The sequence below is a fragment of the Phalangium opilio genome, unplaced genomic scaffold, assembly GCF_054372755.1.
Source record: "Phalangium opilio isolate 3A_F unplaced genomic scaffold, DU_Popi_V2 ptg000048l_1, whole genome shotgun sequence".
NCBI classification, from domain to species: Eukaryota; Metazoa; Arthropoda; class Arachnida; order Opiliones; family Phalangiidae; genus Phalangium; species Phalangium opilio.
In genome coordinates, this window is record NW_028324170.1 from 5,733,594 (window position 1) to 5,750,997 (window position 17,404).

Genomic DNA, 17,404 nt, shown 5'->3' on the forward strand with positions numbered 1-17,404 from the left:
ATTTCCCTAGTTCAGGGCTGCCAGATTCCGCGCCTAGAACGAAAAGTTTCACTAGTGCCACCGTGCGGAGAAAACACGAAGCTTGATCTAGGGGAAACCATAATGGCAAGCCTGAGACCTGTAGCAGCATCAGCGGCAATGTGTATGTGATGTTTAAACTGATATTTCAGTGCCAAATGAAAATTAGTTCTCGAAATTTCTTGCAATGAATGAACCACAATTTTCAGAAGAGAATATTTTCAAAAATGGTAAGTGTTGAAAACCTAATCACCCTAATATTAACCAAGTTAGTTATGTAAACTCTTAAGCCTTGGTCATAACATTAGTATAAAAATTGGTAATACTGTTTTCATTTTGTTTAGTACCTGTTGCTCTCTCTCTCTTGTCAAAATTGCTACAAGTATTACACATATTTTCTAAAAGATACTACTGAAAAAATTCGAAAAGCTCTTCAGTCAAACTTTAAGGGAAATGAATTCACACAGTATGGAATTATAAACAAAAAAAAACTCTTGTTGCTTGAAAAAAAAGTCTAATTTAAAAGTAACGAAGATTGGTTTCGAAGTCAGCCCTTCTTATCCATTCTTGGGGTGTTCCCCTGACGGTCTAGTCAACGATAATTTGGTCGAAATGAAGTGTCCAGTCATTGGTGAAAAAGGAAACTTAGAAAAGTCCTCAAGAAAACTCCTTACGTAATCAAGAAGGACGGAACATTTTCTTTGAAACCCAAACAAATGTATTATGGGCAAGTGCAACTTAGTTTGGCACTTTTAGGACTTCAAAGTTGTCATTTTGGAATTTATTCTAAACTGGAAGATGACTGTTTTGTTATTGATGTGCCAAAAGACCAAAAATTTATTAACAATCTTTTACCAAGATTACAAATTACTTTTTTCAAAAGGTTTTTTGCTTATTTTAATTACTACATTCCAAATTATTTGAAATGGAATAAAAAGGACGGAATGTAATGGCGCAAATAAGGCTGAAGTGATATTTTTAAGTTCATTAAAATGTGATAGAACCTTACAAATTTATTAAATAAAATTGTTTTTCAAAATTTATTATTTAATAAATAATAAATAAATTTATTTATTTTTAATGCATTATTTATTTGCATTTTTTTTCACGGGTTTTAACAAGCTTGGGAACTGCGTAAGAGTTAATTTAAAATGATTTGAGGTCTGAACTTTACTTATTCCAAACAAAGCTGATAGAGCGGTGAATGAAATGCCAAGTTTTAGTTTCATGAGTGTCAAAAATACCCTATCTCGAGACTCGTAGTTTCCCCCATTCTTGGCCCTCTCTACCTTATTTGTCCATGAAAAAGGGGTATGAATTTACTGTTAATATTTTTAATGATCGCATCAAATAGACCCTTACTTTGTAATCCTGTTAATGAAATTATGGAGGTGGCATTCAATATTTGTTGATCATGTTTCCTTAACGGCAGTTTTTTGGAAGGAACAGCCAAGGGTCTGGGAGGGTAACTTAACTTATCTACAATAATAACTCTAATTATAATTGGTTTTAAATTAATATTATACGCTTAAAACATACCTGAATGTTCATATTTCGGTTGAGGGCGGTAATAATCTTCTTTAAAATGAAGGGAGCAGACAACCATGGACTTGGTGTGTGGTTTACCCATTTTTAAAGCTATATCCCATTGTTTCGACAATTTAACGTCGCGTGGAAATTGGTGAAAGCGGACACCACTCATTGTGGCATTATTTCTACACCCATACACGCTGCAGTACTTAACCATTGTTTAATTACGTTAAAATAAACAGCAAAACTGACAAAAACTAGCCAAATTATCGTTGAGCCGATAGTTGAGTTGTTGATTTAATTTTATAATTATCTTTGAGCAATTCAATTTAATTAACTTTAATTAAACCATGAGTATGTTGACTGCGTTTGTCATTAATGGTATCGCCGGAATTAAGTTACATTTAAACACCTGATTAAACTATCTAATCATCAATCATCTTAGTAAATCAACCTCCCTAACTTTTAAGCAGACGATTCTTCAAAAACGATATCATTGGTGAAATTAGAAAACTCTCTCTGCTTATCGCGCCTTCAGTCGGGGAGAACTTTAATTTCTTTTTTGATTAATATGATAGTATTAATTGTAATGTTTATGTTCCCAAGTAGAAATCTAATCTTGCCTAGGATTAAAAAGATATATAATAATTATTAAATAGCAAAAAAAATTGCAAGGAACACAGCGCTAAAGGCAGTCTGGCGCGCGTGCGAAGTCTGTCTGTCTCTTGGATCTCTCCTCCTCTAGCGCGATACAATATATATTCGACAGCATCCAGTGGCGGGCGTCGGGGAGGTGGGGGGGGTCCTCTCTCTCTCGTCTCGTGGCGGGCGTCGGGGAGGTGGGGGGGGGGGTCCGTATCGTTGTACCTCTCTCTTCTCTTCACTATAAATTATCTGACTCTATATTACAAGCAAGCGTGGCTTCGTGGTAAGGCGCGCGCTCGGGCGTTCTTCACTGACGTCTCGTATGGATTGGGACATTGCGGGTTCGAGGCCCGGCGCCGACAGAAAAATAATTTCAATTGAAATTAAATACGTTACGCCACCTATGAGGTGTGAGGTGTACTACGGATGAATTTCGAGTCAAAAATTCGCGGGAAATTTGAAATTCAAAAAGTTTATTTATGACGAAACTTATTATGCGGTTACACCAAATCCAGCCAGCCGTCCAGCCAACAGAGGTCGGAACAATACTTTCGCTGCTCTAAAGAGCGCAAAAGTAAAAAATAGATACTTCGTTTCATAGTTCACAAGTTTATTATTAATCTGTGTAAGTTTTCAATATCACTCAACGGGAAAATCGCTTATGTTCGTTGAATTTATATTGACAACGCTTGTCATAAGTTTTTGAACGCATTTTCTGACTGTTGTCATAATAAAACAGTACATATCGTTCTTTCTTCAAGCGTGACGGAAAGACTTATAGTAGTTAACTTATGATTTTATCATTATTTTTTACGTCCTTAAGCTCCTAAAAAAGATATGATTTTGGTTTAGAACTTATGCTTCCATTCGAGTATTTTTACAGCATAGTTAATTGTCTTAGTAATTGGGTGCTGTGGATGTCTGCCGCAATGCCCTAGTTATATTCTGGAGCCCTTATTGTAAATTAATGCATTTTTTAACCAAACTTTATCGAAAGAACCCAAATAATACCTGAGAACATTCAAATATAGAATTGCATCGCCGCCATTATTGGCAAGATGACAAGCCTTAACTAACTCCGAGCTCGTGAAAATGGCTATTCATTAGTTCTAGGGTGTTAATCGTGCTATATGAGTTCTTGGTCCAATTAAAAAACAACTGACATGTTTTTTTATTAAATTTTGCAGCAATCGCAGGAAGCCTCTACGCAAGATAGTGGTAGCGAAGTCGATCCGGTTTCATTTTTGTGGAGCGTGCGCCGTGAACCGGCCGCTTATTTTTTTGGAACCATCCACGTTCCGTACACGCGCGTTTGGGATTATATCCCCGACAATGCCAAGCAAGCCTTCGAAGCCTCGGACAATGTTTTCTTCGAATTAGACTTGATGGACCCGGGTACCATTTCTGCCCTGGCCAATTGTCAGTTGTTGCCCAAAGGACAGAATCTTGTGGACTTGTTACCCAAAGATATTTACACGCGTTTGAAACGTCATTTGGACTACGTTAAGACTGTCATGCCCTCCTGGATGACGGCCGATCAAAGGGGTCGCGGACTTTACGCCGACTATCTCTTTAACGCCATTACCGGCAACTGGGAACGAAAGAGACCCGTTTGGGTCATGTTGATGGTTAATTCTTTAACCGAAAGTGACATCAAGTCTCGTGGTATACCCGTCTTGGACTTATTTCTCGCGCAAGAGGCTGAACGCGCCAATAAGAGAGCGGGAGCCGTTGAAAGAGTCGAGGAACAGTGCTTGCCATTGAATGGACTCAACTTTTCTCAGGTAGGACCCTCGTCGTTTATTTGGTAAGGGTTAAAGGTAATTGAATCTTATAAACAACATGGCTTTCGCATAGCAATAGTGTAATAGGGTTGCCACAGCTCAGTTAAAACCTGAAAATGTCAGGAAATTTAATTGGGTTTATGAAAATTCCAACGTTGTGCATTACAAAAAAAAATGTTTCAAAACTTAACCTAAAGAATTGATGTATAAATAACATTCTTGACATTGACAATCTATTAATTCAAGGGAATAGTCTGGGAAAAACTAGTAAGGTCAGGACATTTTGTGGCAACCCCTCACTGTACTTGTGATTGAAAATACTGACGACGCGACTTAGACTCAAACGTTATAGGTTCTCCGTAAACCGTTCCCTATCTTTGCGCCCAAAACAAACAGTAACAGTTCGTGACTCTTCCGTAAAGAACTGCACGTACGATTTTAAAGCTTCCAGACATATTGTCATAGTGTTTTTCCGTGGAAAATCAAGGCCATCAGCTTTTAAAACAACCCTAAACGACAGTCTTGTCACATTCGAGTTTAAATCGTTTTAGTTCCGCAAATTATATATAGGAACTCCGCAGAATCCCTTTAAATCAACTAGAAAAGACCTTTTTCTTGGCGTCTTCTGGAAGTCTCTTTCTCCGGCACGGATGCTTTTTGTGTGTATAGGGTAAAATAGATGTAGGAATAGTTCTTCAACGCCTCGCAGTACTTATAGTCATATAGCGCGTTGAGAACATTTCATTTCCTATCTTGAAGAAGGTTTTCATTGTGTCCTGGTGTACGTCCACTCTTTTTTTTACAACAGTCAACGGAGAACTCTGCCTATCGTTTCTTCTTTACCCATTTCTGTACGGGACGATACATTACGTATACATCCGCGCCACTTTCGACCCAAGTGTTTTTTACCCTTGAAATTGATTACAACAGCGTACCGTGCCGGAACCTTTCAGGAATGTCCAGCTAGCCCTTATTTTGTGCAGATATATATATATATGTCTAGTCATAGGTAACATAATTCTCTAAGTATGCTACGCATTGAATCGAATTGAACCACCTGGTGACAAAGAGCAAAACGAATGTAATCGATTTCACTTCAGTACGTCAGCAGAAGTGAAGGTAATAGACAAGCTCGAGGGACCGAGGTTTAGGCCAACCGAGACGATACTTAGAAATTATGTTTATAATTAGATGTTTTAGTTGAAACCGTTTTTAGTGAGCTGTAATATTTTACAGCGTTTGTTTAGAATCAAAACCTGTAGCTTTTACGTTTAAATATAATTAGGAATAAAGTTCAGCAAACGAGATTGAAAACAGATCGATAGCTGCTAACCGCTGCGGTTTCATTATAATTTTTTAATGATGAGAACCTGCTTAACTGATTAATTTTTCTTGGGTAATACGTTGTTCACGTGACATTACGACGCCAGGTTTAGAATTCTCTATAGTTTATGATGAAAACGCAGAAATTAACAATGGGAAGTTGGTTACTTACACCGATCGCGTTACCTATGGTCTTGTATATATCTCTGTCGGACCATTTCTTTGGCCTTTCCTGTTGGGTCTTTGGAGATAGAAGGTTTTTGTGGCCGAGGTCCTATGGCTATGGATCCCCATGGACACGGTTTCCTTTTAATACTTTTTACTCGGTATGTGTACACGGATAGTATAGGACGCGGTTCATTTGCTTTCTTACGTCAAAGACAAGCCTTTTACGAATAAAGGAATTGAACAGGGTTCAGCGATCTTTCAGCTTAGCTTTGAAAGCGAGGAAGTACTTTGACTTGTTCAGAGGGAACTGCTAAATTATATTCTTACTAGTCAAAGAAGCAATAATTTCACTTGTTTCCCCCTTTCTTTTGCATTCAAAGAAATGAAACTTTTGCGAATGTTTTTACAAAACTTGGGAGAAGAAATTTATTTTGTCGACAGAGATGGCGACTGACTATCATTAATTATTTGCTTCCTGTGTCCTCTTTCTTTCTTTCTTTCCTTCCTTACTCCTGAACTTTCAGGGATTTTTTTTCACTCAGAATCTTCTCACTCAATCATGGACGTTTTGGTTTCGAAAGGGACTCGGTGTCTTTTCGATGTATTTATGCTTGCTAATCGAATTTCAGTAGAATTTTGTGAATTAAGTTTTATCCTAAATATTTTATTTTCGAAGCTAGGGAAGGTTAAGCTAAGAGGCACGTCAATCTTTATGTCATGCAGGGAAATGTTATTAACGGACAAGCCAGTCTTCAAGTCAGTAAAGTCTAGGTTGAGAAGCAAATCATTCTTGCAAAGTCAGTGAAGTGTTAGCTAAGGGTCAAATTAATGTTTAAATATGGGAAATTCAAGCTAAGAAGCAGGTCATTCTCGAAGTCAGGTGTACCAATAATAAACCCTGTGACATTGTGAATTAATTACTTCTCTATAGGGTCTTAATTAAAACTCTGAATTATTTCAAAAAATAAGAATTCCATCTTGTATAATGTTACCAGTGCAACACTTTTCGCGATTTAGTGTACTGTAAAATAATATGAAGTTAAAACCTTATATATATATTTCTCTTAAGCCTTTTAGGAAGTTTTCTTCTTCTTTTAGGAATATTCTTTATTCTCGTGAAAAGTGGTTTGTTTTTGTTTTCGTCCGACTCAATCGTTCCCTTGCTAGCTATAATTTATATGAAAGGTTTATAAATAACTAAAAAAACACAAAGAAACTGAAAAGGAGTAAGAGATAAAAAACAAGGAAAAGAAACGGTACACACACACATACACCCGCTCACGTAGCTAAGCCTTAGTTGCCAAGGCCTAAAAAGAAAGTTTGAGTGGAAGTTTAAGCAACAAAAAAACGGTTTTAAGGAATCGAGCTCTCTCGGAAGAGAAAGGAAATAGATCTTGTCCAGGATAAAATGACTTCGAAGGAAGGAAGAGAAAGTGGAGGTGGAAGTAACAGAGGCGCCTTCCTTGCTTACGTAATGGCGGGTGACGAAGTACAAAAAGCTTTCCTACAAAGTTTTTATTCTTTGAGCGAATTTACAGAAAAGGTTTTCATCTCAAATTATTTTCAAATGTATTTTTAGACAATTTAGTCCTGTATTTACACAATAATCAGAATTTAGATGAACATTTGAAAACAGCTAGAACAGCAAGTATTTGTGTCGTTAGACTTTAGCTCAACTTTTAAATTTCGAGTCAATGGGATTGGTAGACAAAATGTACATGATAAATTACCATAAGTTTATAATTTAAGTTCCATAAGTATAACACTAAATATTCTTCATAATGCAAGAGACTTACTGAGAGGTAGGCCTAGTTCGAGAACGACAAGCGAGAATTGACTACACTCGGTTATGCAGTCCATCTTCCTATTTAGCCTATAGTTTGACAGCGCCTCACCAGGCATCACTTTACGAGAATCTATGACCTACGTCACTTCATGACAAGCTCCAGTTTGTAACCAGTGACAAACTTATGGAACATTTCTTATCAACTTATCAGGGCAGCTTTTGGAAATTTCTGAATATTTTCACGCTTTTGGAAACTATGAGCAAACACAAATCCGCAACCCATTTTAGGAATCCTGGCGTTTTTTCCTCCTTGTAAAATATATGGAGGTTTGACGCATCTCCTAGAACAGTATATATAGCTCGTCGACCTTAATGATATTAAAAGTTGAGAGTCTATATATCTAACGGAATCATTACAGAATTCCAAGCTTGATCGAAGACCCAGCATGCCTAGCGAGAGAGAGGTTATAATAGGGAAAGGAGAGGCGATCTCTGCCCATCTATCAAATCGCGTTCTGCATTCTTAGCAGCGCAGTGAACGCTTCTAGTTTCTATCAAAAGTCCTAAGACTTCTCCAAAATAGACATTCTCCGAATAGAACGCTCAACTCAAGCAAGCCCGTTATACATAACGTTTTAAGTCAAATTCTAATACAATGCTTTAACTTCTCTTCTCATAGGTTTATAATATAAGTTTCCACATAAGTATGAGCCGTGTACTATGAGATACCCTCCTTTATCCCAGAATAGAGTCGACCCCTCTCTGCGTAAGATTACCTTCCCGACCCGTGGCACAGGGAACAAGCCGTGAATAGACTCATGAAGTAGCAGATGCTAGTACCAAAAATTAACGTTTGGATCGCCGGCATCATGTACTATCAAGAAGTGATATGTAGTTTATTAGGGAGAAGGTATAAGAAGACTAAGTATTCGCGCGCCATAGTCCCAGTTCCCCTTTCAAAATACAAGGGGGGAAGGAGGCCGGGCTATTTCGTCTCTCCTCAGTCGGAAAATACAAAGTAATTTTCGTCATTCGCGTCGCGCTGACGTGAGATTTCAAGAACCAATGAGATACTGGTTGTAATTTAGAGGCGGCGGGGAGTAACTCCGGACCTACGTTTGGACTGGAGATAAAGCTGGAAATATGGCGAATTTATACCTTCTCCCTAATTTCGTGTAGGCGGTTGAGAGGAAGGTAGTTAGCTTCTCAGTTTACGTGTCGTCTACAGCAAAAGGCAGGGTATTGTTAATTAAGTGTACTTTTTTTATTTCTATATACTTTTGGTAAAATGAACGTCTGTAGGTTACCATTCCTTGAATTCTACTGTCTGTCTATAACAACAGACCATAAGGGTCCTCCTGAACGGTATTTCTAAAAAACTAGCGTTAAATCTGTTCTATAGTTATATATATCAAAGTGGGTGGTCTATATAACATACATAGACCGTATAATAAATATTTTTCTACCATAAATCGAGTCTGGTATTCTTCGCAACGTATCTGCATGGACAATCATACAGAGATGGGAAACGACTACAGACAGGCATGGGGTCTGATAAAAAAGGTTCTAGGGAGGGGGGGAATGGGCTATATAGGCAATCTTTATTCTGATTTTATTCATTCGTCTATACCTACCACGTCAATTCGCATTGTCCAGACTGAGTTAGTCAGTTCGATTCATTTCGTATAAATGCCAGTTACCGAGATGGGGGAAAAAATAATATAATAATAAATATTCAGATTCTGAATCCCTGACCTGACTTTCCCAATCGTATAAACCATGTAGGGGAAAGCACAGTGTTTCCCAAAAGTTATATATTTCGAAGTTTACGACACATATTTTTCCCGATTATAAGTATTGTGATTTTTGTTTTCTGTTATTTCGAACAATTTCTAATGCAAATTTGTCTTTGCAAGAAAAAATGTTTTTTAAACAGAGCATACTTCGTTTTAGAGAGCTGCAAAATGAAAATATTAACCTCCAACTCCTTTCAACTCCAAGGCGATACACAACAATGACTCCAATTCCTCCCAATGCCATAATCAAAAGTTTCAACTCCGCAGAACTCCGCCAAGCGAAATGTAAAACTCCTCCCAACTCCTTCCATGAAAATTAAAATTTCTTAAACTCCTCCCAACTCCACCCATGAAAATTAAAATTTCTTAAACTCCTCCCAACTCCTTCCATGAAAATTAAAATTTATTAAACTCCTCCCATGAAAAATAAAATTTCTTAAACACCTCCCAATTCCTTCCATGGAAATTAAAATTTCTTAAACTCCTCCCAACTCCATCTAACTTCGTCCATTAAAACCTTTCTAGTTTCTAGTCTTAGGAAGATTTCTTTACTCTTTAGAATTGGAAAAATAGAAAGTTCAAGTAAAACGTGTAGCTCATTAGTTTTCTTTCAAACTTGGCCTGAGATTGATATAACGAGTGCTTATAAATTATGATTTTCAAATAAGGAATAATATTTACTCATACAATTCTTCTAGGCGCTACGCGTGTCGTTCAGTCATATTTTACGCTTAGTTTCTTAAATTAGCTACTTAATTAAAATCGGACTGATTCGCTTCGCAAATGCTATTTTAAAGGACAAGTCCACAAACTTCACGAATCAAGAAATAGTAAATACTAACACTAGAGTTCATTCTGTTATAAGTTGTGCCTGCTAATATGCCTCCTGCCTTACTTTAATATTAGCGAAGCGGCAACTCTATAGACCTTGACTTTAATATGCCTCAAAGCTAGAAAGGAGACTCTTGTCAATGGGTTTAAGAGAAAAGGAAAGCGCCCGCGGCCCCATTGTGTGAGAGACTCACTGAGGGGGCGTGTCACGTGGGGTTAAATGTGAAAAAAGAATTTCGTACGAAGCTTCAAAAAACAAATAACGCTAAGGTCCGCTTTTAAATTGGAGCCCTGCCACTTGGCAGACTTAAGTTTTCCAACTCCGTAGATTTCCATGTTTTAAGATAATTTTCCATTGCCTCCCAACTCCGCAATTATAAATATCATTATTCCCAGTGCCTCCCAACTCCGCACACGAAAACTTCCACTGCCACCCAACTCCAATTTTATCTCAGAAAAACATTTCCAACTCCTGGAGTTCCCATCGCTTAAACGCGGAACCCAGCGGGTTTCGGAGTTCTTCCACGGAGTTGCAGCTCTCTACTTCGTTTTTAGGTAATATCAGGGATAGATTTAATTTTACAAGTAGGAATGGAGAACGGTTAGTATTTACTTCAGTCCGACTCATAGCCCAGTAAAGAGCCCCTCCCTCCAACACGTAACGAAAAGTTAAAATTATCTTATTGGCTCACTTAAACTATGTTTTGATGACGTTGCTGACGGGGACGGCGAAAAATACGTAGTAACTCCTTTTTACCTCTGTCGCTATAACCCGCCTCTTCTTCTGGGCGCGCGTCGAACGGGACTTAGACGCGCGCCCACATAACTCTGTTCTCCATTCCTACTTCTAAAATTAAATCAATCCCTGATTATACATTCTAATTTTCCGTAAGAATGGGCTTCCAGAGTCGTCAATGAGCTAACCTTATAAAGCGAATACGTTTTACAAACCTTGGGAAATCGCTAGCGTGTTAAAGAAGCATAAGAATTAAGCCGCGCCAGTTCAGTCCCCCTAATCGGATCTACTTAAATAGGGACCCCCTTTCGTTCTGGTTCTATTAATAGACCGAGGAAAACTAATGACTCCTTAAACGAATGTATAATTAAGAGGAGAGATGCTTCCAATAGATTCTCTCTAACCAACTTATCGTTTTTTTTTATATTTTAACCCTGGTACCTTAATCGACTATAGCTCTTCGACTTAGCTCTAGAAATAAGTAAGATTTCATCTTGATTTTAATTACGCTCTTATAACGAGGCGAGTCAAAGGAAGATTTTGTTATTTTTTAACGAGAAAACTATATTGGGAAATTAATTACTGCCAGCAGAGAGAATATGACAAGTGGAGTAGAAGCTTAATTAACTTTGTGATTAAGATAGGAGTCTCTGAGTTTCGGTTTCATACATTTTAATTATTGTTGGGTTGATTTTGTATATGGAGAAGTCGAGGAGTTTGAAAATGTAATCGAAACGTCAGGGAATTTTAAAATGGAAGTGATATGTCAGGAAAAAGTCAGGGAATTTTGTGAAATGTCAGGGAAAGGTCGGGGAATTTTGTGAAATGTCAGGGAAAGGTCGGGGAATTTTGTGAAATGTCTGGAAAAGGTCGGGGAATTTTGTGAAATGTCAGGGAAAGGTCGGGGAATTTTGTGAAATGTCAGGAAAAAGTCAGGGAATTTTGTGAAATGTCAGGAAAAAGTCGAGGAATTTTGTGAAATGTCAGGAAAAAGTCGAGGAATTTTGTGAAATGTCAGGGAAAGGTCGAGGAATTTTGTGAAATGTCAGGGAAAGGTCGAGGAATTTTGTGAAATGTCAGGGAAAGGTCGAGGAATTTTGTGAAATGTCAGGGAAAGGTCGGGGAATTTTGTGAAATGTCAGGGAAAGTCGAGGAATTTTGTGAAATGTCAGGGAAAGGTCGAGGAATTTTGTGAAATGTCAGGGAAAGGTCGAGGAATTTTGTGAAATGTCAGGGAAAGGTCGAGGAATTTTGTGAAATGTCAGGGAAAGGTCAGAGAATTTGAAAATGAGTGTGAAGTGCCATGATATTTACATTTAAAGACCCTTCTATTAATTTTGCTGCATTTTCTCTCCTTTGAATTTCGCAGCCATAAATCTATTATTTTAGGGCTCAATAAGTGTCCGTAGCCTCATATTCTCGCTTTGCTGCTTTAATTCAAGGCATGGGCGCACGTATATGCTATAGGCCATATTTTGGTGTTTTTTGTAAAGGCCCACAGGTCGTAAAAAATCGCTCCGGGATATTTGGCGTTTTTGCGCAATGGTACACTGGGGTCAAATTTACTTCAGGAACGTATTCTCGAGTACCTCCAACCTTCTTTTATTATTGTTATTATACCCTCGAAGTTACCAGAAGAAAAAAATTCCGATTACCTTCTTGAGACACCGCACCGGCTTGTAATGATATACTATTAATGGCGGAGTGAAATGGTTACGCAAAAAAATTGTTACTCGATTTAGAATAATATTAAAAACTTAAGAAACATTATGAAACCCCAAAAAAAATCTTTCCGTTAAGTTTTTATAAATTTTTAACGGCCATTTTTGATATACAGCAAGTATTTTTTTATATGCAGACCTTGCTGGAAGCTCACGTGGTTCGTGTAACGGTCGCTAATTGGTTAAAGGTCACCATTTTGGTTTCCTTTTAAATAAAATAGAGTTAGACTTAGCATCTGAAACTTCGAAACTTAACTTTATATGAATAAACGGAATTATTTCAATGTTCATTCGTTTGTCTAAATCGGTTAACAAATTATTTTCTGGTCATTTCATTCTCCCTTTAAGAAACTTCTCTTGTCTATTTATGTAATATTTTTCGTAACAGGTTTCATATTTTTTTTTGCAAATGGTGCCCCTAGGGCTTTGAGTTTTTAAAACTTTATACATAACCAATATTTAAGGTACGGATTTCCCTCCCGCTTCCCTGCTTTGCTAACGAGATCGCTAAATATTGTTATAAACAATACGCGCAAGTATGTTTAAAACCGCGGAAACGAAAAAAAAACATTTATAATGTGTTAATTAACATGGTTTTTAATTCTTAATCTTTAGAATATTTTCGCTAGAGAGGTTTTTCTCAAAAGATTTTTTTTATTCACAAAATAATTTTTAGCTAGAGATTTTCTTTTGCAAAAACATTTTTTCACAAAATAATTTTTAGCTAGAGATTTTCTTTTGCAAAAACATTTATTCACAAAATAATTTTTAGCTAGAGATTTTCTTTTGCAAAAACATTTATTCACAAAATAATTTTTCTTGAGATTTTCTTTTGCAAAAACATTTTTTCACAAAATAATTTTTCTTGAGATTTTCTTTTGCAAAAACATTTTTTCACAAAATAATTTTTTACTTGAGATTTTCTTTTGCAAAAACATTTTTTCACAAAATAATTTTTTGCTTGAGATTTTCTTTTGCAAAAACATTTTTTCACAAAAGAATTTTTTGCTTGAGATTTTCTTTTGCAAAAACATTTTTTCACAAAATAATTTTTTGCTTGAGATTTTCTTTTGCCAAAACATTTTTCACAAAATAACTTTTAGCTAGTGATCTTCTTTTGCAAAAACATTTTTCATGAAATAATTTTTCATCTTGAGATGAGGAAATTTTCGAGGGAGAATTTTCATAACCCATGACCCCAAAGAACCCCGGAACTCAAACTCCCGTGGTTTAAAATTTCAGCATAGACTCTTTAATTAGGCAATAAGTTGCGGGGAGAGCGTCTGAGGCTGTTAGCGCGCCATCCAGTTGTCTTTAATTTACTAATGGGACCTTACAACGAATTAAAATTAAGGCAGTTCCCCTCCCAGCAGCCGCGAACAACGCCTTTCCGAGAAAAAACTTTTACGCCTGTTCAGCAAAACTTCATTAACACTACTATGGTTATTAACATTGCGTAATCCTACGCGTCAGCTTCCCTCGTACTTTATCAAATGTGTTGGACACGGAACTCTATACAAGCATCATTTAGATTCTATACAGAGTGTAAACTTTTGATGTCGAGCAGTCTGGTTGCTTCTCCTAAGGCCTAACTGTTACGCTGGGTTAATATGTAAGGGATTTACAGGTACTGGTAGCGAAATTAAAGGAGTTTTGTAAGTCCTGTGCACTACCATTCACTTTTGGTAGTGCTGCTTTTGTTTCTTTAATTGAAGGTAGTTTCGACTACTCATTTAATTTCTCTACTAGCGCCTGTAAATGCATCAATTTGCAATATCACTGCGTAACACCAACGCGTTAGGAGAAGTATCTAAACTGGTCGTTGGAGAAGGTTTCCACCCTGTGTAATGCACTTAGACCAAGAAATGGTTAAAACGTGTTGCTAAGAATTTTTAAAGAGTTAAGATTTTAAAACCGAATACATCTTCTCGACTAAAAGATGACTGCCCATCTTTATAAATTTAGCTATAGTAGCCGAAAATCCTGGGAAAGTCAATGATTTTGAAAATGTGTGTGAAGTAGCTGGAACAATTCAATCAATTTTAAAGTTGTGATTTAAACTAAGTTTTTTTTTGCACCCACCAACAAATAAAGTAGAAAATTGGTTAATTCTTACTTAAGTCTGTTTCAAAAACCCTGGACATTGAAGTTATGGAAGGAACCACCGAGTAAACCTCAATTCGACCTCCTTTCTCCCACTGTGGAAATCTAGGCTTGGGGCGTAGAATAGGCCATAGGTCACCCCGCAATTCGTCGCCTTTTCCAACTTTCCTCACTGGTACCCAGTTTTCTTATCCCCTGTAGGGTTTATAAGATACATGGATGAAGTGCGACTCTAGTTGAAGATACTCCCTGGGTATAGAAGAGGGGAGATGAGGGGGTGTGTTAAATCAAGCGAGTGGGTCCGAAGCTCCAAAAATAGCAAATGCCCGATGGATGCTAATGTAACGAGGATTTATCGTTAATGTGACAATGTCGTTAAGGGGTCGTTCGTTCGTTCGTTCGTTCGTTCGTTTGCTGTATCGAACCATATCGTACCGTACGCAGTCACTCGACCAAGTCTTAACTCCTTGGCACTGCGGACGATAACGTTTCTTCTTTAAGACCTGATTATAGTTCGCACTTACTCTACAGACAGACGAGTGTTGATTTAAGTGTTACATGAATGTGACCTTTAACCCTGGATAACCTTTTGTTAGAACTATTAAAACGTTGTCTTTCTTGAGAGTTATTACGAGGGGGAATTCAATTTCCAGAAAATATGAAGTTCATTCTGAGAAGAGCAAAAGTATTTCAAATTTAGATAACTCTCCCATAATACCTCGAGAGGCAAAATTATCTCGATTATTCCTGGTAGATTGCAAAGTTACTCATGCATTGTACAGCAGTATTCATATGTTTTTTCCCCTCTACCCCATAAATCTGTAGTTTAAATGTCCATGCAGCAAAGCGACTTCCACTTGGTGTCCTGTCTTATTTTTAAGTTAAAGGGAGTCTCAATTTAAAAGAATTTCTTTAAAGTTCTTTACAATTCTAATGGTATAAACGGAACTGTCTAGTTGTGCCATTACCCCTTTGAATAAGGAGGGTCATAGAGAAGGAACAGTCTGCCGTGCCAATGGGAAACCTATAATTCGAGATGTAAAAGTAGCGAGGGTACAGTCGCGAATCGACGTTTCACTTCAAATAGCTGGATCAATAAGCAATTTGAAACGAACGACCCCCCAAACATATAAAATTACCCTTTATTTGTATGTGTTTATCTAGAATTACTTTTTTCAAATAAGGGTGTATAGCGAGTTAATCTTTATTCAGTTCCACGAGGTAATAATACAACTCAAAGGGACTAACTATTTATGTTATGGCTGAGGAAGTAGAGACTTGCCAATTCAGGTGTAGCTCCACCCCGGTTGCGGTCGAGGATAAGTTTTCACAAATATTTCTCTCTTCTCTTACGTACTCAATTGCGGGTCAGGGATGCCTAGTCTAAGGTGTAAAGAAGGAGCTAGTCTGAGAATGTTGGGACTTGCCATATTGGGTGTAGCTCCAACCATGTTGCGGTTCAGGCTAAGTTTTCTTAATTATTTCTCTCTTCTTTTTACGTACTCAATTTCGGGATACAATTTTAAGCACTAGAGTCTATGGCAAAAAGAAGGAGCTAGTCCCTTAGAGTTGTATTATAATCTTGTGGCAATGCGTGTAAACGACATCTTTTTCTCCCTTGGCCCAACTTTAAAACATTACTATACGACAACCTACTTATTTTCTTCAATAAACGTCTTTCCAAACAAGAAATCTAGACTAGTCATTGGAATTGCGAGTATTTGGACTCGGTATTATTATTGCGGATCTGTGTACTCCTGTTGAAACGACGTTATTTTTTTGGATGCCAAAGCTACATAGAGATTTTTATGGTTCTCGGAACCCGGTCGTTGAGATTTCTAGAAAGAGTTATCAGCCCCACTGGAATAACTTTCAAGGATTGATTTCCAACTAGAGTATAATGTTAACTTTTTTGTTTGGTCCCTTGACAGAAGTTCGAAATGAAGCAACAAGATTTTAGAAGTCGAATGATGTAAATAGAGATTGAAATCACGCTGGTATTTTTTGCTTTCTGATTGAAGTTGATGAAAAATTAAATTAATTACTGTTTTGTCAGCAATTAATAGTTAAGTTCTTTACATTCTATGGCAACTCTTGAACCAAATAACAAAATGATTGGTTGAATTAAATTTCTGAACACTGTTACGTATGATCTTTCTATTTTTCATAGCAACAAAGGAACCCGACATTGCCCGTCGTGACATTTTGGAAATTTTTAGGCCTTCACCCCTCTATAGGAAATCGGTACAATAAATATTAATAAAATCCTTAAAACAAAGTATTTTTTCACGTTTCGGGCCGCCATTTTTCAAGATGGCCGTGTATAGAGAAAAATATTTCATAGCATGTTTGTACTAATTAAGAGTAACGTCCTAGTAAACACTTCAGGGGTTTGAGCTCCTTGTCAATGAGGGCTCTTTGACCTTTCATTGGTAAGAATATCCCACTTATATTTTTAGTCTCCCTTAATAATTTATTTCCTTTATAAGTTATTTTATATTTATTTAATCCTATATTTCGAAAACCTTTAATAAAAATCAGTTTCCACATCTTCTTCCTTCGTTTCCCCAATTCCTTCCGGATTTCGGAACATCCTTAAGTCCTCAAAAGCTAAAAAATTCCCCTCAGACCAAAATTCGTAATTCCACCAAGCTCAGGTTTTTTTTTGGTTTTTTTCGAATCGCTTTTCAACGTTTTTAAAAGGTTACCTAAGAGGTTTTAGCTTTTCTTTTATATCTGAAATAAAAGTAGAGTAAAAAAATACGAGCTATCCTTAGCATAAGTTACGTAACAGTAATAAGTGTGACACTCGATGAAGTACTTCAATGGCTGAGTGCATGCAAGCAAAATATGATTTCCACCAATCAACTGGTTGTTAAAATGTTCATAGAAGCGACCTCTGACGAGGCTAAGCCATTAGGTATAAACACTAAGGTATCGTTCTAGAGTTGCCTGAAACCCTA

The 17,404-nt window shown here is 37.1% G+C and overlaps 2 protein-coding genes and 1 long non-coding RNA gene across 3 annotated transcripts in view; 2 read left to right on the forward strand and 1 right to left on the reverse strand.

Moving 5' to 3' along the window:
- The window catches only part of LOC149673978 (metalloprotease TIKI1-like), a 75,845-nt gene that overhangs the window by 29,158 nt on the left and 29,283 nt on the right, over positions 1 to 17,404 (forward strand). The window contains exon 3 of the mRNA XM_089839809.1: positions 3,381 to 3,977. Within this exon, the coding sequence (XP_089695935.1) occupies positions 3,381 to 3,977 (597 nt within the window). The remainder of the gene's footprint in view (positions 1 to 3,380; positions 3,978 to 17,404) is intronic.
- On the forward strand, positions 119 to 1,103 carry LOC149673981 (uncharacterized). Its single transcript, XR_016366967.1, has 2 exons — positions 119 to 248; positions 363 to 1,103. It is a non-coding gene; the product is annotated as an uncharacterized LOC149673981 (long non-coding RNA).
- Positions 824 to 2,304, reverse strand: LOC149673982 (uncharacterized). Its single transcript, XM_089839807.1, has 3 exons — positions 1,558 to 2,304; positions 1,381 to 1,497; positions 824 to 1,307 (listed from the first exon to the last, which is right to left on the reverse strand). The coding sequence occupies exons 1-3, from the start codon at positions 1,763 to 1,765 to the stop codon at positions 1,264 to 1,266; spliced, it is 369 nt and encodes a 122-aa protein (XP_089695933.1). The 5' UTR covers positions 1,766 to 2,304; the 3' UTR covers positions 824 to 1,263.

Coding starts and splice junctions, on each gene's coding strand:
- LOC149673982 (XM_089839807.1), bottom strand. CDS start 1,765: ATGGTTAAGTACTGCAGCGTGTATGGGTGTAGAAATAATGCCACAATG. Junction 1,498..1,557: donor ACCGAAATATGAACATTCAG/GTATGTTTTAAG, acceptor TTATTATTGTAG/ATAAGTTAAGTTACCCTCCC. Junction 1,308..1,380: donor TTCATTAACAGGATTACAAA/GTAAGGGTCTAT, acceptor TGGACAAATAAG/GTAGAGAGGGCCAAGAATGG.